General features: G+C 39.6%; 1 protein-coding gene across 1 annotated transcript in view; it reads right to left on the reverse strand.

Moving 5' to 3' along the window:
* Positions 1–22,168, reverse strand: part of LOC121268931 (proto-oncogene Wnt-3) — a 97,375-nt gene that overhangs the window by 60,271 nt on the left and 14,936 nt on the right. Inside the window, exon 2 of the mRNA XM_041173208.1 lies at positions 13,027–13,268. Within this exon, the coding sequence (XP_041029142.1) occupies positions 13,027–13,268 (242 nt within the window). The remainder of the gene's footprint in view (positions 1–13,026; positions 13,269–22,168) is intronic.

Consider the following 22,168-nt stretch of genomic DNA (forward strand, 5'->3'; position numbering starts at 1 on the left):
CAAGCTTGCTGACCTTGACTGATTATACATTCAGATTTCATGCCAACATAACAACATCCAATCATCATGGATATTGGTGAGGCTCAACATTCATGTCAACAACTGAATATTCGCTTGGAATCCACACAGCACTGAAATTCTGCACTGAACCATCTCTTAATTGAAGCAAATTAGAATATATTCATGCAACTTTTGCCTAGTTTCTTCAGTCGTCATCTACTTTTTCTATTTTTTCATGTTTATGTAAATAAGGGATTTTGAATAACAGAAGTTGAACACTTTCCTGTTTCAAGCACCCAATGTCAGCACCAAGGCTTCCCATATTCAGGCTAGATGTGTTAATAGGATCCAACTGGTTGGTGAAGTTGAAACCAAGATGCAGAGCTTTTCTTTACATTTAGTGTAATGACTTTGTTCCATCTCACAGCTCTCTTCCCACACACCCAGTGTCCCAGCTGTCTCCTATTTATATGTGCTCAAATTAAACAATACCCTTCACTTGTGCATCCTAACAATATTACTAACATACCATGAACATGGAGGTTAAATATTCTGTTACTCTACCTCAAAGTATGCTCTGACAACAATCTCATATTAACACTGCAATCTACTCCACTGTGACAATTATAGTTTTCCTATTGGACCTTTTGAACAAGGACGCTGATTTATAACTAATACGGAACATATTAGATATCTCAGCATAAAATGGACAATGACTGTTGGAACTCATTCACGTATGATTCACAATTTTATCCACTGTTTTCCCCACCCTGCTATTAACCAACCTCACTGAACCCTACACACCCCACACTAACTCGCTTTTTTATGGAAAAAGGGCAGCTTTCACAAGAAGATGGTGAGAATTCCAATTTACAGAGCCCCAAAAATGAAAAATCTGTTGAATCAGCTGCCAGTGTTTGTTGGAAAATAAATTAATTTTGTAGCTACTTAAAGTGTAGTTGCTCTACAGTGCCTGGATATACACGTAGGCAAACCCGTTTTTATTATATATAAAGATTCATGTATGAGCAAGAGAGAAAGAAACTACATTTTACATTGCTACTATTAATGTCAACCTTCCTAGTCTTGTGATAATTTGTGACTATTCAGTTGAGCTACCAGCAACACCAATGTCATATGAACTCAGGCAGCAGCTGAGACAGATAGATGCTGCACACTCAGCACAACAGGGAGTCCCATTAGATCTGCTGAGATGAAGACTGGAACTAATAAATGATAATTTTTAAAAATTTGTTCATGGGATGTGGATGTCACTGGCTAGGCCAGCATTTATTGCCCATCCCTAATTGCCCCTGAGAAGGTGGTGGTGAGCACCTTCTTGAGCTACTGCAGTCCATGTGGTGCAGGTACACCCACAATGCTGTTAGGGAGAAAGTTCCAGGAATTTGACCCAGCGACAGTGAAGGAACAATGATATATTTCCAAGTCAGGATGGTGAGTGGTTTGGAGGGGAACTCGCAGGTGATGGTGTTCCCATGTGTCTGCTGCCCTTATCCTTCTCAGTGATAGCAGTCATGGGTTTGGACGGTCCTGTCTAAGGAGTCTTGGTGAGTTCCAGCAGTGCATCTTGTAGATGGTACACAATGTTGCTACTGTGCATCTGTGTACTGTGGTGAAGGGAGTGAATGTTTGTGGATGGACTGCCAATAAAGTGGGCTGCTTTGTCCTGGCATAAGGGAATAATTCACTAGCATCATGTGAGTCTAAGAGTTTGAATTGATAGTGAATGAACCTAATGGCTTAATACAACAATGAACTCTGGGTCTTGAACTTATAGTATTCTATGACCTACTTTTGGTGTAGGACATTCTGAGTCATTATACCTACATTTTCTCTACAAGTTTAAGACCAACATACAGCTATATGAACTGGGGACGGTTTGCTGTTTTACACCAGATCAATGAGAATGTCTATTTAAATTGTTCTGGCCCATTTGACTTCTGATGGCTGAACCTTGTATTGTACACTATCTTATACCAATAACTTTACCAAACATAAACCTGTGACAGTCTTCATTACTGATATGTTCTTTAACAACATAAGAAAGATGACAAGCATTCCCTTCAAATTGTCATTACTGAATATTGTATTTTGTATACCATAGTTCTATACAGAGCCCGCACGGTCTTGTTTAAAACACATCGTATGTTAAATTATTCTGGGTGAATTTTGTACTGATGTCAGTGCTAGGAAATGGAGAGTTTTTATATCCAAGGGTGAAAACCCTCAAAGGGGCTAGTTAGCTCAGTTGGCTAGATGGCTAGCATGTGGTTCAGAATAATGCCAACAATTCAGGTTCAGTTTCTATTCTGGCTGAGGTAGATTTGGGACCTAGCCCTGAGAATGGAAGGCAACAGTAAACCACCACCAATGAAAATGGCTTGGAATGAAAAATCAACAGACAATGAACCAAAGACCTGCTTTTTTACAGAGTAAACATGATGATGATAAGTTGTCCTGAGGCCTTGCCCTTGCCCCAAGGAATCTGACCTATCATGAGTTTGGATCAGAAAATCCTGGAGATTATGCCATCAATGTTCCCACTGTAGCAGGTTTAGGTTCCAAAACTCTGCCTCCAATCCCAACATGGAGCATTCCCTGATACCATTTACACTGCCACAAGAATGCACTTAAACCCTAAACTCATGTGAACAACTCCAAGCACATCTAAGAATTTTCCATCCAAGGCATTCTTATAATTGCCCTTCATGAGATTGGCAATTTAGTGCCAATTAGCATAATGTTCTTCGATGAGAATTCTGCTACTATTCCCTGGATGGATAGTGGCAGATAGTAAATTAATGGAAATTTTCCCCACTTGAGGGAAAATTGGTGGTGTTGATGGGATGTTCCTGATTGCAGGTTGGCCCCCAACTGAGATTGAAGCCCAGCAGTTGCCTGGAGGTGGTCCTCTGGTGGCAAGCTGGGGCAGGTGTGCAGGGATGTTCAGTGAGGCTTCCTTTAATTCCACCTTCCCCTCTCCCTAGTTTAATAACTAACATCACTTGTGCACTGTATCTCCCATAATACAATGGCAATGTCAGTAGAAAAATCAGAATAAGAGATTGCAAGGCCTATTTTTAGAATATTTGCAGACAACAAGGAGCATCACTCACTGGATTGGCTCAGAGGACATGGGTTCAAATCCCACCACGGCAGCAGGTGGAATTTAAATTCAATTAAATTAATAAAATCTGGAATTGTAAGCTAGTGTCAGTAATAGTGACTGTGCAATTGTCATTGAGTGTTGTAAAAACCCATCTCGTTCACTGATGTCCTTTGGGGAGGGAAATCTGCCAACCTTGCCTGGTCTGGCCTACATGTGACTCCAGACCACAACAATGTGGTCGACTCTTAATTGCCCTCTGAAATAACCCAACAAGCCATTCAGTTGAAGGGGAATTAGGGATGGGCAACAACACAGCAATGCTCACATCTCACTAGGGGATAAGAAGATATCGTGGGCGTACTCCTTATGATTTTCTGTTTATTCATTGTAATTCCCTCCCTAACAACACTGTGGGTGTACCTACACTACATGGAATGCAGCAGTTCAAGAAGGTGGCTCACCACCACCTTCTCAAGGGCAATCAGGGATGGACAATAAATGTTGGCCCAGCCAGCGACGCCCGCATCCCATAAATAAATAATGATCGTAAGGATTGTGCATGAGGCTGCCTGATGGGCACTGCTGTTGGGTGAAGTTTCATTCTGGGTGCACTCATTCAGAAAGATTATCCCTGTACGAAATGGCATTATACAATCATTGCGAGCTGTACAAATCCATAGTGCAGTGCAAAAATCACTGCAGAGTTAACAAACCAGAGCACTGTTACAGAAACCCAAAATGTGTTATAAATTGAGATGTATTCTAAATATGATCAAATTAGGAAATAAATGAACAGGTTAGCACGCAGTCTTAAATTTATTACATGGAAGTTAGAAAAGCATGTATAAGGTTTCTGTCTTAACACTTTAAATTGAGGTGTTAACATATTTAAAATAAAGATTAATATTTTTTGCTAAAGTAACAAAGGAAGGAGCCTCATGTAAATGTTTGAAGTATTTGTAATTAGATTCCCATGACATACTGTCAAAAGCAACGTGTTTATACAACCCACTTAGTATAATAATAGGTAGAATTACAACTGTATTTGAACCTAAGTCTTGGACACGACACTATTATAATGTTACAGAAAAAATTTGCAATATTATAAAGCATATAGCTTGTAGCAGCTCAAGACTAGTAGTGGAGAATCTTTCGTTTGTCAAATTAGGCAGCTGGAGTATATCTCAGTCTGTGCATGAAGCTAAGGTTAATTATTTTGTTTAACTTTCATTGGTTTTAATGACCATTTCACAAAACATTTTTCCTTAACACAGTGAGTTAAATTTTTATTTCTGATTATATGACTGGATAGACTGTAGATTATCCACCCAGAGGAAGCTGTTACAGACTCTATATTTTGTTACTGAACTCACATATGGTTTTGTTTTGCTCTGTTTTCTCCCTGTGGTCCTGAAGGTGCTGCTTCTTACTAAAATCCAGTTTCCCATGGGACTTATCCAAGTATACATTCTTCACGTGAGATCCTAAACAGGGTACTTGATGATGGAGACAGAACCTGATCTTCAACCACGTACCCATAGTGGACTATCTAGCAATGCTCCTTAACAACATTCAGGTTGTGGAACCCTGGCTGATTTTATTCTCTCCCTAGCCGAGGGTTGGCAGAGCCAATTGAAGCAGCATAGACAGGAATTGAACCTGGGACCCTTGGTACCCGCATGACTCATTTTCACACTCAGCTATACTTTCATAACTTCAGGGAAGCTCTCTTAATGTGAGAAATAAAAGTTAGAATAGAGTTGTGTTTATATAGTATCTTTCTAAACTTCAGGACATCCCAAAGCATGTTACAACCAGTGAGGTATTTTAAAATGCTGCCATTGTTATAATATAGGAAACATGGTACTATAGCTAATTTATGCACAGCAAGCTCCCACAAATTGCAATGTGATAATGGCCAGATATTTTGTTTAGTAATTCTGGTTGATGGGTAACTATTGACTAGAGCACCAGGGATTTCTCCCCAGTGCTTCTTCAAAGTACAGACCTTTCATGTCCACCTAATAAGACAGATGGGGCCTTAGTTTCATGACTCCTACAGTGCAGCACTCCACAGTATTGTACTGGAGTATCAATCTAGATGTGCTCAAATCTCAAGAGCAGGACTTGAACCGATATCCTCTTGACTCCAAGATAAGATTGTCAATACTGAGCCGCAGCTGACACCATTAAAAGAAGTTTTAAAACTGTAATTTCTTTACCATACGTCTATCCATCTGTAAATCAGCAATTCATCTGTTGTTATCCATATATGGAATGCAGGAGCCATGTCCTCAGGTGGCTTTAGATACAGGAGGCAGGCAATATATGGAGCCACATGGGCTAGGGCAGCTAGGTAAAGGGGTGTTTCATACTTATTCTGGTGGTGAGCCAGGGAATTAAAGGATGTGGTGATAATTAGTGAAGTTCAACTACAGGTAGTCACTTGTAAAGACACAAAAATACCTTTAACAATGTAATTGGAAGGCATCTGATGTGTTGTTAAAGACTTTTACAACCTTTCCATTTATATTCAGATTTTTTTTCCTCCAGTTTACTTTCCCTCTTATGTATTCAGCTCACCAATTCTGGAGGTAAATGTTCTGATGTAGGGTCTCCACCCAAAACTTTTCTTTTCTCTTGCACGTTCTGGCAGACCTGCAGGGAATTTCCAGAATTTTCTCTTTTATTTCAACTGTCAACAGCTCAATTTTTTTGCTTTGATTGGAATGCTACTTGCAGAGGCAAAATTGTGCACTGGTTTGGAACTTACTCTCCCCTTTCTTTTTCTTAATGCTCCCTCTACACAGTTTTGTTCACATTGACACTATGCATTAGACACACACATACCATTCACAAGATTTTATATAAACCTATCTTGTACATCTGGGCAAATTTACACAATATTTTACCTATATAACTACACTACATTCTTTTTTGTACCTGCAGGGTCTTTATTATACTATCGAATCCCAATACTCCTGTTTAATTAGTCAAACTATAAATGCTGGGTATAGCATTCTATTGCAGAACATGATATGATTGAGAAACTGTTGTTTCCATTTTAAAAGAGTGCATGTATTTACCAATTTTCACAACATCTGGGGTAGACGGTGATGATGGCATAGTGGTAATGTCACTGGACTAGCAATCCAGAGGCCCACGCTAATGGTCTGGGGCGTGGGTTAAAATCCCACCCTGGCAACTGGTGGAATTCAAAATTCAATTAATAAATCTGGAACATAAAGTTAATTTCAGTTTTAAAGACCATGAAAACTACAATTGACTGTCATGAAAGCGCATCTGGTTCACTAACGTCCTTCAGAGAAGGAAATCTGCCATCCTTGCCTAGTCTGGCCTACATGTGACGCTAGACCCACAGCAATGTTGACTCTTAACTGCCTTCTGAAATGGTCCATCAAGGCATGGAATTCAAGGGCAATTAGGGCTGGGCAACAAATGCTAGCCTGGCCAGTGAAGTCCACATGCCATGAAAGAATTAAGGAAAAAAATCTTAAAGTGCCTAGCAGTTAATGAAGTACTTTTGAAGCATATTCTCTGTTGTGGCAGTCAATTCAAAAGCAGCAAGGTCACACAAAGTACAATGGAAAATGACCAGCTTAGTGATGTCGGTTTAGGGATAAATGCTGGCCAGGGCACTAGGGAAAACTCCCTGCTCTCCTTCAGAATAACAACACTGGATGTCTTACATCTACCTGAAAGGGAAGACAGGCCCTTAGTTTAGCATTTCAGCTGAAAGACAGCACCTCCAACCGTGCAGCACTCCCACACTCCCTCAGTAGTGCACTGCCAGAATTGTTGTTTCTAATTAAGGAAATCAGCTTCTGTTGGTGTAATAGACTCACTGTTAGGATGGCACTAAATAAATACATATTGTTGAATGTTCATATGGAAATACCAAATCTTTACAATTCCTTTTTTACTAAGCTACAAACTAATAAGCTGTGTTTGCTCAGTATTTGTATGACATTCATACTATTCCTACTGCATTATATTCCTATATATCCCAATAGAGTGCCTGTGCAAATCCACACTACAGTACAAAAAGTTAGGCAACCCCCGTTGAAATTGAGTCAAGGTAATAGATCACCCATGATCATATTAAATGGCGGAGCAGGCTCGAAGGCTCAAGTGGCCTACTCCTGCTTCTATTTTTTATGTTCTTAGTGAAAGTTGGCAATGTTAATGGTCAAACAATTAACACATTTGTACAACTTTCCTTTGTCTGCTGTTGCACAGAGGCATTGACCTTTAAAGCAAACAGAGTTAATACCTGTTTTAACTCAGGGACAGAGGAACATCGTAATGTTACATTGAGTGTTGACCCTGTTATTCTCAACTGTAGCAATATTGTTGGCTAATATTGTTACAGATGGTAATGGTAATCAGCCATAGTCCAAAAAGGACCGTAAGCATCTCTTTCCATCAGGGAGAAACAATTATATATATCAAAACTATACACATGCATTTAAGGGGAATATAGATTAAGTACAAGAGGATGAAAGGAATAGAGCTGATAGGCTGGGGGCTGGGTGCTCTAAATTCAATATAATTTCTATGTAATTTAGATTATCAACTCTTAGTTGTTAAAAAGGCAGTTCCCAATAGGAGGCAGAATGAAAGGCCACAGCAAGCATGGCTGACACAGTATGTGACTGAAGATCTGTTGCCTCCACCCTCACCCCTACATCCCGTACCATAAATGGGTATTTTATACTGTGTTTTACACAAACCTACAAGAAGATTTTATGACAATCCAAGCATTGTCTTATAAAAGCCTTCAAAGCAACTTATATGAACAGACACCATACCACACACAAGTTAGGCACTGGCACAGACAGCATCGTAAACATGCAAATACTGCCAATATGAAAACCTACACAATATACAACTCTTTTTCAAAACCAAATATCCTATAAGTGCTTAGACAATATTCATATACCAACCTGCACATGGACACTTCACACACCCCAGCTCCTACCAGCACTTTAGTGAACTCAAGACTGATTACAATGTCTCCCATGTAACTCATCCCTTTCCAGGATCCCAAACTGGATATTCTGACCTCCCTCCCACTTGCCTTCCTCATACAATCCGCAGTACTTTCAAACACAATTACTGAACCAATCACTAAAACCCCCATCACTGAACATGATGTTTTGATTTAGCTTGTTTCATTTCCTACCTTTTGCAACTATGATAATGTCCATCACTGTGGAACATGACCCTTCAATTTGGTTGTTCAACATTTAAAAAAGGGCCTTAAACAAATCTACAACCTTATCAAAGACTATATTTGTTCAACTGTAATACATTGTCCTTTTTGCAAGTTACCACAATTGTCCTCACAAAATTAAATCTTATAAACTTAATCACTGCCCATGTTGATAACCTTGACAAAAAGACACTTGTATTTTATAAAAAAAACTTGATTTATAAAAACTGTGATTACTGCTCCAATCATATTCAAAAGAAAATTGAACAAAACTCTTGTTTATTCTGTCTTTTGAATCAAAATTTGAGTATTAAAATGAACCAATGTTATTTCATTTGAGTCTTTAGAAAGACCATTATTTGTACTTAAATTTTAATCATTAAGTCAATCTGTCTCCTGACTACATTTTGATCAGCAAGGAGGTGAAGCCCTCATGAAGGCTATCTTACACCAGTTTGAATTTGCATCTGGTGTGGTATAACTTCAGTCCAATTTGGAACTGCATTTTAAATGTTAAGGCTGCCCATTGAATCAACCGATGGATCATAAATTTACTATTTAATATTTTTACCGTTAGCAGTCCATTGATGCTTGAACTCTGCTAACATTAAAAATTAGTTGCTTGTGGAGAAGAGCTCTCCATATACATCCTGAAACAAAGAGAAGCTTACAATTATATAGCACTTTTGAAAATCTCAGTTGTACCAAAGCACATTACAACCAATGAAGTACTTGTGTAGTGTAGTCACTGTTGCAACAAAGTGGCAGTGAAACTGCACAAACCAAAATCCCACAAACATCAATATGTTAATGACCAGATCATTTGTTTTGGTGATATTGGTTAGTAGCACCATGGAATAAATATTGACACTGAGGAGAACTCCTTTACCCTTTTTCAAATGATACCATGAGATCCTTTATATCCACTTGAGAGGGCAAATGTTTCAGTTTCATCTCAAAGACAGCACATCCAGCAGTGCAGCACACCCTTAGTACTGTACTGGTGTATCAGTCTAGATGTTGCACTCAACTCAGTGGACTGGGACTTAAACTCATAACTTTGCACCTCAGAAACAAGAATTCTGCCCACTATGCCATGGCTGATATTCATCCACACAAGATGCATCAACCTCAGTGTGAATCACAGTTGACAGTATAACTCTGATGTGTCAGAGCAACACATCTCTACAGATAGGGGGTGAGACTATTAACAGCAATCTGCAGCTTTATTTCTAATTCAGTCCCAAATAAGTATTTAAAGCTTTAAATAGGCTCAGTACCTGGTGGTTGACCAATTAAAACATCTAAGATTACAGATAAAGTTACTGTCGAACTGGGAGCTGGATGTTGTTGTGGGTTAGTTACTGACCTTTCCATCTCTGGGATCTGGATTCAACTCCAGTCCAGTTTGATGGGATAGACATTTATTTTATTCTTCTGAAAAATATGATCACAGTGTAGGTCTGAATGGGACATAGGTCTGCAGCATACAAGTTCCCTTAATTTTGCACCATTGTGCACTGTCACTCAGTGGCCTAAGTGCAGCTGGTGTGAGAAATGAAAAAAAATTGAGTGCTTGACGTTGATACTGAAAAATCTGAAACAAGTGTTCAATTCCTCAGCACTAATAATCCTCAGCATGATAATTAGAAAAAAACCTACAATCAAAAGTAACATTGCTGAATGAGTCATAAAGTAAACCGCTTATACTCCTCTCAACTATAATCCTGACTCCAAAGCATAGTTTTAACCTTTGACAACCTTAAATTTGCAATGAAGTGTTTCTGTTTATCAAAATAACACTATAATTCAGTTAATCATAGATCAAAGATAAACGCTATGATAATTTGTATATGTTCAGATGAAAGATCATTGACTTGAAATATTAGCTCACTTTCTCTCTCCACAGATGCTGTCTGAACTGCTGACTGTTTCCAACATTCACTGTTTTTATTTCAGATTTCCAACATCTGCAATATTCTTGCATTTACTGTATATAATACAAAGTTGCTTAACAGAAGCTTAATCATGTATAACGGCCAAAGATGGAGATTTTGGGAGGGGTAACTAATAGCTTGGCCAGGGGTAGATTTCATTAAGGGCCCTTAAAGGAAGATGGGGGAGAAGCAGATAGTATTAGGGAGGGAATTTCAAAGCTTCAGGCCCAGAGTGCTGAAGAGGCAGCAAACAACAATGGGGAGAACTGGGACTCTGCAATATGCCAGTGTTGGTGGAAGGCAGAGACAATGGAGGGTTGTAGGGCTGGGGAGGCTATGGAGGTAAAGAGGGGCAAAGGCATGAAGGCATTTGAAAGCAAGGATGGACATGTTAAATTGAACCATTGGAGAACAAAACTTAATCCCTAAACAATGCTGCAATCCTAATAACATGTCATGCTAACAGCACTGCTGCAATAATGTTATCCTAACCAATACTGTCATTATTTCAGTTAGCTAGTGGTCAATGTATGAAACAGGCTCCCTAGGGAGACGGTCGGAAGAAGTAAAGTTAATTCATTTGAATGCAAATTAGATTTTTTTTCAGCAAGTAACACTTTGGGATACAGTAGAGGAGTAATTTGAGTTGTGATATAAGGAAAGCAGAACATGCTTGGGAGGAACAGGTGACTTTGGGCTTATGATTCCCAAAACTTTCCACCACAGGGAGTTTTCCTTGTCTTGTGTCTGGGTCTGGTGTAGACTAATTGATAGAGATTGATTGCCATGAATAGTCAACAGCTCCATTATAATGGTATCAAGCTACTGCCAGGATGGTAGAGTGTGAATTCAATGGGCCTTGGCCTTTATTTACTAATTTCCAACTTAATACCTGGTAATAATTTTTGTCAACTCCTCAAAAAGAGTTTTTCCAATCCTAATGAGACAGCTGTCAGTCAAAAAGAAATCAATATCCACTTGGAAGGAACATAGATGCTATCACATATTCAAAGGAATGTAAAATGATTTGACTAACTAGATACATCATTCATTAAGGATTCAATTGGGCTGCAGTTTGGAGTAACAGGATTGGGAGCTGTAAACTTGGGCCACTTTTTATTTTAAAAGAGACTCTGGTGTCAGCTCTAACCCGCTTTCACCACTCCATCACCCCACACAACTCCCGCCTTCAACAGGTGCCCCACGGAGAGCTGCAATCACAAAGATATTAGCCAGAATTTGCTGCAGCGGGCATCTTAATGTGGTTTCCCTATTAGTTAGACTTTTCTCACCTTTTAGCTCAAAATACTTTGCAGGAAATGTGAGTTGATAGCAGAATGGCAGGGGCAATAGGGAATCTGGGACCTTAGTGAATAGCAGAAGCGACTGTTATCTCCAATTAACCAGTCCGATTTAATAATTGGGAAAGAGGCAGATAATGATGACAAAGGAAATGGAGTGAACCAGAATCATTTCAGATACGGAGAAAAAAGAGGGAAAGAAAGAAAGATTAGATTAAGCAAGAGAAAGAAAGGGGAAGTGAATTAATTTTTAACAAATTAAACTGTTATATGAAAAGTCCCTGAGGGATAATTTATTACCTGGGAGGGTGAGACTCCTCACAATCAACTGCTCCCTTTCTGCGACCCTGAGGTTGAGTGGGGTTGCAGGAAAATAAATATCGTTAAAACCGGTCTTTAAGCGGTTAAACACCAGTCCTAACTTTCTGCGGATGGTTTAATTCATCCTAACAGCAGCAATTCTTGACGCTGGGCAAGACTGACCACCAGATTAGATTTTGGTGAGGCCAACGTCCGAGAGGTGGAAATCACCCCACAATTTGTGGCGATTCACAGATCCCCCTTAACACAGTTGCTGTTTTTCTTTCCAGCAACCCCTAACAGTCAGAGCATTAAATTTGTCCCTATTCCCGCAAATGTGCCTCGCGGAAGCGCTCGGATAGCTGAAGGGTTTGAATTGGGAAATGCGGGAATTGTCATATCGGTGGGTTCTGCAATAAATTAACAATCCCTATCATCAATAATGGCATTTATTTTACTAACTTTAGCACTTTAGTAGATTTCCAATGAACTTCCAATTCCCCCATTTCAATGTAGACGCGCATGACAGTATCCGAACTGACTTTCAGATAAATGAATAACAATGTTTTTAACACAGGAAACAATGAATCAATTCTTCATAAGAAAGTAAGAGCGAGGGACAGATTTTAACTGGCTCCAAATTTACTCTGGCTGCAGATGTGTCATTCTACAAAACGGGGGGGAGGAGGTGGTAACAGGATTCCTTCAGCCCTCCATTCCCCACCCACCTTCAGTCCAGCAACATTCATTCGTTCACTCCAAGAGCGATTGGTCAGGAATCCTACGGAAAGCATCAAACATCCCCACACCTCTTACTATTTAAAAATGTATTTTAGCGGTTTAGTCGGACGTGAAATCTCCCCTACGGATGAAGCTTGCAGTAAAATGCCCATCGTACTGACTAACCAAGAGTTCACTAAAGCGATTGGTTGATCATTTTTGGGAGTACAACAAGATATTCACTTAGGGACTGCTCAGTAAATGTATTTGGCCGACTGTCTTTATTCATTTCTCTATTTCATGTTCGAATTCCTTCCCCTCTTGCCCAGCCTCCCCTGACTGGAAGATACAGTCCCATATTCCCAAATCTGATCTTGCCCGGGGTGTGTCGCTCTGAAATACCTTTATCCAGCACTGGTCCAAAGATAGCCAGCTTGTCATTGACGGTGGTGCAGTTCCATCTCCTGCCCCTGAACTGATGCTGACACTCCTGGATTCCGATCTTGACCCCCTCAGCCACGCTCGGCATGATCTCGATGTAGTTCCTGCAGAAGCGAAGTTGCTTCGGGACAAGGCCGGGGATGCTGCCGCACAGAATGGGTTGAGAACCCAGGGACGAGTACTGGTGTCCCAGAGCCAGAGACCTGTACAAGATAAGAGCTGGTCAAAACAGTCCATTTCACTTGAAATAATTAATCTTAAAGAGTATATCACCAGCTAGAAATAAAGACAAAATCTCGCACCTTACATTCTCACATAACGCCTAACACAGTTCCAACCTTGCAATTGTGTTTATTGGTTCCCAGCACAGGCACAAGGGGCTGAAAGGCCTCCTGTGCCCTGTTTCATTACTGTTCCTGATTGTTTATAGCTAAAATATGCTACCTCACTGATTCATCAAGGAGTCTCTTTGATCGGGTCACCAGCGGATTGACTAACTTCAATAAGTTCCATTTTAACGATATGCGGAATAAGTGAATCCTAAATGCACAATTTTGCCAATAGATGACTGAGGTCAAATTATTTCTGGGCAGCAAATATCCTTTTTTCTACAATCCCAGTTAGTTCACTTCCCTGCGGGAGTCAGTGCTCGGCTGGCCTGCCAGTTGTTTCCTCCCTGGTAAATCCTACCTGTGCCCTGAGATACTTTCTCCCGTGGTTCTTGATCACTTTGTGTATAAAACACTCCCAGGCTGACAATCAGATCACAGGACATTGCGGAAAGAACGAGTATGAGGAATTAGACAGTTATGAACAGAAGGGATGCAGGGATTAGCAAATCCCACCGAGCCAGCCCCTGTGACCTGATACCAAACTAAAACACCATAGTTGCTGGATTCTGAAATTGATAAAAAAAAATTGTTGGAAATAGTCAGCAGGTCAGACAGCGTCTGTGGAGGGGGAAAACGTTTCAGGTGGTGATCACACTTTCGGTTTCTCTCTCCACAGGTGCTGCCTGGCTTGCTGAGCGTTTCCAGCACTTTCTGATTTTTATTTCAGCCTGGGTAACTGATCGCTGTGAATTAAGGATAAAACGTGAGGAGTGGAACTCTTGGACGTAAGAACCTAAGGAATAGGAGCAGGAGTAGATCATTCGACCCCCCGAGTCTGCTCTGCCATTCACTAAGATCATGGCTGATTTTCTTGTGTTTCAATTTCCACATTCCCATCTAACCCTCCACAGACTCTGATTCCCTTGCCTAACGAGAATCTATTTACCTCCGCCTTAAAAATATTCAGTGACCTCCACCTCCACCGCATCCCGAGGCAGAGAATTCCAAAGTTGCACAGTCCCCGAGAGAAAAAAAATTCTCCTCAACTCTGTCATAAAAGGGCAACCCCTAATTTTTAAACAGTGCCCCCTAGCTCTGGACTCACCCACAACAGGAAACATCCTTTCTATGTCCATCTTGTCAAGGATGTTCAGGATCTTGTATACTTCAATCAAATCACCCCTCACTCTTCTAAACTCCAGTGGAAACAAGCCTAGTCTGTCCAACCGTTCCTCATAAGACAACCCACTTATTCCAGGTATCAATTTAGTAAACCTCTTCTGAACCACCACCAATTCATCCTCCCTTAAATAAGGAGACCAAAACTGCACACAGTATTCAAGGTGCAGTCTCACCAATGCCCTGTATAACTGAGGCATAACATCCTTTATGCTCAATCCCTCTCGTAATAAAGGATAACATTCCATTAGCCATCTTAATTACTTGCTGTACCTGCATACTAACTTTTTGTGACTCATGTACTAGAACACCTAGATCGCTCTGCACCTCAGAATTATGCAGCTGTTCTCCACTTAAGTTATATTCTGCTTTTTTGTCCTTCCTGCCAATGTGAACAACTTCATATTTTCCCACATTAAACTCCATTTGCCAGATCTTTGCCCACTCATTCAGCCTATTTATGTCTATCTGCAACCTCCTCATGTCCTCTTCACAACATACTTTCTTATCTATCTTTGTGTCATCTGAAAATTTAGCTACCATGTCTTCCCTCTCCTCATCTAAGTCATCGATGTAAATCATAAAAAGTTGAGGCCCCGGTATCGGCCCCTGTGGGACTCCACTCATCACATCCTGCCAATCTGAAAAAGACCTATTTATGCATACTCTCTGTTTTCTGCCAGCCAGCCAATCTTCTATCTGCGCTAATATGTTACCTCCTACTCCATGCACTTTTATTTTCTGTAATAACCTTTGATGTGGCACCTTATCAAATGGACATTTCAATGGGTGCAATAAACATTCAGAGAACTTGAAAGGATTCAGGAATTTATGTGATAAACTTCAAATAGGAATTCCATTTTTTAACTGCACGTGTAACTGTTTTAACAAACAAATTTGGTCTCGGAGAACAGGGAAGGGCATTTCAACAGGAAACATGGGAGTTCATTTGAATAGAACTGGGTAAAACACACCCTAGAAGTTCTGGTCAGTTAAGTACTGGATGTCCATGGTATAATTTGTCTGCATCCGAGACTTTTAACTTATATCCTCCTCCTTCAGTTACCTTCCTCCAAGAGGGTGTTGGTGACCATGGACTTCCATTGGATTGGCCCATGATTATGCTTGGTAAAGTATTGCATTGGTTTGCAATTGCCAGTAGCTGACCCGCGAATTCTCCCACTCATAAGTGAAAGGATTTGCAGGTTGATAATGAACCTGTTTGGCCACATTATGCACACACCTTCCATGGCCATCAAGTCCTGAAGTGGGGTGTGAATCCGGAGATTCTTGCCTGGAGATAGGGACTTTACCACTAGCCACAAACCCTCTCTTAGCTCCTATAACTTTATTCAATAATTATAAAATGTTTCCAAGACATCACCACTTAAACATATCCTGCTTCTGATCTCCAATTAACTACCCCTTTATCAGTGCAAACACTGCCTATGTGCTATTCTGACTCCCCACAATTAGAAAAAAATATTAATTATAAATATTCCCAGAAAAGAGAAATCCAGTCATATTCCCAATCCATTTTTTCTTATGTTGGTAACTCACCAGTAAAAAGAAAAATAATTTTTAAACAGCCCAAATATTCATTGAAATAAATAGACCTAACTATTGATGCTGGAAGGTTGAAATGTAACTGTGAGATCAATATGGTCATTCACTGATTGCTCCTTTGCATAATATGGCATTAACCTAAGCCAAGGATCCCAATTCTGACTCCTTTTAGCCACGGTCTTTAGATTGCAATTATGTTATTAAATACATAGGTAGTTTTGGCAATAGTACAGCTGGTGGGAGTTGGTGAAATGGAGCAACAGTAAAGCGACTGTGGATGTGGAACTGAATAAATGTCCCAATTTCATCCACACCAAACACTTTCACCATTTCCCTACCCAAACTGACACCTCCCTCAGGAGCTGAATTCACACTATAAAGATGTTTTAACATCAGTCAGCGAAAGAAGAGAACCTACAAATTCACAACAGAACTGGTTAAATAATTGATAAGGAATTTGTTTTTGATGTAGAGGAGAGTCTGTAACAGCAAGGTTAGATTACTGCTTATTCAATAGTTGATGACATATAATATGTTAACACATTCACTTTGTATTTAATGATTGTCAATCAAATCTTTAATATAACATTAATTAAACCAAATTACAAATTCATATCATAAACAAAAGCAGATTTAAAGAAACATTTTCATCATAAATATAGCTGAAGTCTGCTCTAATTAGAACACATGTATGCAGAGTATATAAAAACGCCCACACATTATAAATATACAGTACACAGCCACACATACATATTTAAAGATGGGCAATGTTATATATATACTAGCATACATATACATAAGTGCCACTAGAGTCATATATAACACAGGTTTTAAAGGAATTATCAATGTTTAAGATAAGTTCTGATTTCAAATTCACAATCTTGCACCAACAGGAGAAAATATAGTGAAACATTCTATTTTATGTGTATTCTTATCAATATTATTGAAACATACATATGTACCCAATGTACATACATAAATATATACACATACATATGTTCCAGCCAACACATATAGATATAACCATAGACATAGGAATATAGTTGATGTGTATACATTAATATTTATGTTCAATATTGCTGAAAAGAGAGACAGGTTGCTGAAGTTTTTCATCTTGCATTCATCAGGACAAATGCAAGAATGCCAAATTTTAAATGATCACAGCAATTTATATTACAGGAAAAAAGGGTGCTGACTGTTGGCAAGTCGACTCTGGTTGGCTGAGGCATTCCTGTGGAGAAAACAATGGGAAACTATAGGCTCCCTGAGCCCCCAGGTAATTCAAAAAAGGTGCTAGGTTTGAGCATATTCCTTTTGGTTTCAGAGAATGGGTCTCTGCTTATGGATGTTTGTCACTTCTAGCAAGAATAAATCAGCCATGTTACGAGCTTAATTGATTATCTTAGATTGGTTGTTAGTGTAGCAATTAGCACACTCAGGAGTATTCATTGAGTGCTGCCCAATTGGGATTCACACCGATCAGCGAACATTTTGTTTTGGGTTTTGCAAAAGCGGGCTGATTGAATATGGTCTGTACTCAAACTGTGTTGTTTGAATTGATCAGCCAATCACTGGGATGTACAGCCTACTTATCTGGCATTGCACCAGCACTGAAGAATTAGAGAGAGAGAGAGAGAGAAGGGGGAGAGAGGAATTGCAATAGAGCAGAGAAGGAGAGACATAAGCAGAAGAGGAGAGATATAAGGAGAATCAGCATTACATAGGCAACAGAGAAAGGTAACAGAAACCATATTCCTCTGATTTACCACATATATTATGAGAGATTCGCTAGTAGATACAATTGATATATAGGCACACATGCATACATAGATTTAACACACTATCATTTCCATACTTGTAGATATGATAGATACATATATATCTAGATGCACAGATAATATATCCACAAAAATATAGTGGATGCACTCATACCCATACATATAAAGATAATGATACACAGCTACCTATACACATACATAAAAAGGATAGGTACATAGCCACTCACATTTATATCTGACCAATCTGAAGTCTGTATGCACTTCCTGCCTAAAAACTCTTTCTTTCTGATATTAGTTTTTTTTGGGTCACACTTTTGTGCCAGTTATTAAAACAGCAAAGTTGAATTTTAACAGGCTGGCCTCACTTTGAAATTAGATTTGAAATTAAATTATTTGGTTGGAAAAACTGTATTATCATTTCCCTATAAATCATTCAATACATTTGCATAAAATTTATTACTTGCCAGTTTTTAAAGTCACTTAAGCTCAAAATTTAAAATTGTAAACTTGGATTAAAAATCCCAGCTATCCCATTCACAACACAATTGACAGATGAGATAGAAAGAAAGAGATACACTGATAAATAGCAGAGAGCATAACTTTATTTAGGTTTATTTATTGCAAAGCAAGTGAGTTGAATTGTGGAACCAAACAAAGCCTTTATTTGAAGAAAATAGATAAGAGGGGAGGATAGAAACAGATTTAGGATGAGCATGAGCAGACATCTGGCCTCTGTCACCTGCCCTCAGGGTGAGCGGGTAAGAGTAACGTGGAATGGATGGGAGGTTAAAAGTGAAGTGGCTGACAACAGAGCAAGGGGAGATGAGGATATACTGGGTGATTCAAAACAGAAGAAATGGGATTGTAATGGGCTAGGGTTAGGTGAGTAGGGTAACAAGAGCAGTGAGGGGAGGGGCTAGTGTGAGGATGCAGAAGTCAGGGGATTTGGTTGAGGAATGGCAGAAAGTAAGGAAGGTGTAAAGATTGGAAAGGAAATTGCTGAGAGCCAATTGTTATCCAGAACTCCCAATTGTGTGTTCTGCAGTTCTCAATTAATTCAGCAGCCTCACCTCCAGCTACCCCCCACCCACCCCTCCACCCATAAGATAAAAGAAAAAGACAAGAGAGAAACGAGCAGAGAGAAAAATAAAACATAAAGAGAGCACAAAAAAGTTAATATATACATATATGTTCAGTATATCACCTAGAGGATTTCATATGGAGTTACACATATGCACATACATAACAGATATGCATATAGACTCACACAGATATAAATATGATAAATGCACACAAATAGACATAATTGGTATATGCCCACACACTGACAAACATGGAAAGATACAAATAAGCCAGGCAGGAAAAGACCATCTGATCCATCAAACCTGCTCCACATTCATAATAAATGGGCTATTATGGCTAGAAACTTTCGTCCTCAACCCCTTTAGTCACCACTCCAACCCTCCACCCTCTACCCCACCACCACTACCATAATGCCAACCTACTAGCCATGTAATGACAAGGAAGAGCAGAAAATTCAGAGTCAACATGGGAAAAAAATTATCTGGAAAATTAATTTTTAACTCCTTCAGGGATCGCATGAATCATGTGTCACGTGTTCATTGTCTGTTAATCCATAAACAATATTTTTACTCTCCCTTTCTCTCTCTCTCTCACACACACACATAACTATATACATTCTTCAAATGGACAGATATAATAGATACACGGATACCCACACAGGTACAACAGATACATTCCCACACACATAAATCTACAATTGATATAAATAATAATGCCTACGCATACAATTCCATTATATACCTATATATACATATACCTATAAATATACGCCAAACGCGTATTTGACTGGATAAATACTACTTCAGTGCTGGAGTCCATGTAATAGCCATTAAATGTTGGCTACACTGAAGAACAGCCCAGGCCAGAGGCCAGAAAGGTTTAGAAAGCAGTTGGCGGCTTTTGTTGGAACAACACCGGCTCAGGTTTATTATTGGACAGTGAGGACTGCGATTGGCTCCCCTTCAGTCATTAAGCCATTGGATTTAAGAACAAATCCTGTCCTATTACACGGGGAATGTAAAACATCAGGGAATTAAAGATAGGGTGCTAGGGACAAAGTGGACACTTAAAAAAACTAACACAAATATTAATATGGATCCCTTAACCCATTTTCTGGTTGAAATGTCTCTAGTGCTTAATATTATCACATTCTTTCAAATAGTGCAGGGAATAGAGCTCTCTCTAATAAAATTATATCGGGGAGGCCAAAAAACGCATTACGGTGTGACAGAGGGTGAACCCTGAATCGTTGGGCTCCAATACACAGAGAGTATCAGCGTGATGTCTTTCCTGGGTGGTTAATTTCATGAATGAATAGTTAATCAGCTTCATTCGTTTGGGATTTACTTTGCGGGCATTTATTGGCAATTTTCCAGCACTGGCAGTGAAATGCGACAGCCTTTACTGCTTTGAAAAATAGACACCTGCCACGATAAGATAAATTAGTTCTTCAGACAGATAACTCAAATAGTAAACCCACAAACCTAGGATATTCCCCATGAAGTCACATCCGTTTCTTCTTAGTGGTGTCTCGAACCAAAAGTTTGAAATGATCAGGGTTTACAAGAGGGTCAAGCTGATATTCGTCACCCAGTGTTTAGATCTGAGTTAGATCAATGGTGTAAACGTTAATCGATGCTGTCGTGTCGTTGGAGCCCTCACGCTTCCTCTGAGCTATTACTGCAGCGAGCAGCCCATTCATTTCCAGGGGAAATAATAGCGGCAAAGTGCTGAGGAACTAACTTCCCTCAAGCCTTACTCTGTCTGGAGTGTGTAAACCGTACGGAAGCGAGAGGGATAAATTATCAAACTATGGTGATGGTCATCACCAGAACAGTGACAGCTTGTTAAAGAGAATTACTTAATCAAATACTAACACAGGGCTTTACAATAAATACAATGAATGCACTTAAATCTTTGACTGGGGTGTTTTAAAACTGCTTTAGGATATACATTTTATCAAATTTTATAGTAGTTTAATGTTTTTAAAGGTTGATAAGTGTTGTTTGTATGGTATTCAAAGACATCAAAATATCAAGGCTCTCGCCAATTGCCTCTAGGTGTTAACGGTGGCTGAGTTGGAGGACGGACAGGTGAGGCAGAAAGCAGTGGGCTTAAGCCTAAGTTCAGTAATTTAGGCTGATATTTCAATAGGTGCTGACTTTCGGATTCAAAGTTAAACAGAGACCAGGTCTGTCATTCAGTTGAATATAGGAGATCTCCATGATAAGATTCACCCAGAGCAGCGAGTTCTCCCGCCGCTCCGGTCAACGTTTCTCCCTCAGTTACCAGGTAGGTCATTCGCTACTGTTTGTGGGAGCTTGCTGTGCACAAATTGGCTACCAAACCTCCCTTCATTACAATGGAGACTGCACTTAAAGAAAGTGCTTAATTGGACTGGCAATACTTCATGAGGTGCTATGGGAATGTAAGATTTAAAAAAAACTTGATTATCAGAAGCGTTAGGGTGAACAGGTGACGTTTGATTTTTTTTTCACATTTTGAACATGTAAATGAGCCGGTACAGGCTGGGGGTGTAGACTCTGTGATTTTCTACAGCGGGACATGTTACCTGAAGTAACTGTCAGTCAATGAGGATGAAGGGCACTTTGTTCCGTCACAAGAGCTGAGTGCATTGTACTCAACCAGACAAGAGCAGGCAGCAATGTAAGTGATTGATAAACTGTGTACACAGAGTAAAATATAATTGTGTCAAACACAAAGAAACAGCAGGGAACAGTGCAAGTAGTTCCAGAAAAGAGACCGGAAGACGGTTTTAAAAGTACACTTGAACTTCATAGCACCACCTGCTTAACAGATCGAGATTTATAAATGTTTAAGTTGGATCGCCTTTGAGTTTGTAACCTTTTGGGCCGTACCAATGTAGAAATATCTATTATATTTCCACCGTAATCACCTCACTACGATTAATTAATTACTCTTAAACATTTCACTTTAAGCTTTGAATACTGCCCCTGACAGTCACTCCTATGCCCCATGAGGATTACGTAGGGTGCTGGGCATCTTACCAAGATCCCACTCCCCCATCCTTTCCCCGCATTAATTTCCTTTGTCTCATTCCTTTCCTCAACCCCCAGCTTCTTGATTCACCGTCATTTGTCCTTAACCTTGACCCTTCACCTTGATTTTGAAGCTTATTTAGCA

Source organism: Carcharodon carcharias, chromosome 23 (genome assembly GCF_017639515.1).
Source record: "Carcharodon carcharias isolate sCarCar2 chromosome 23, sCarCar2.pri, whole genome shotgun sequence".
In the NCBI taxonomy this organism is placed as follows: Eukaryota; Metazoa; Chordata; class Chondrichthyes; order Lamniformes; family Lamnidae; genus Carcharodon; species Carcharodon carcharias.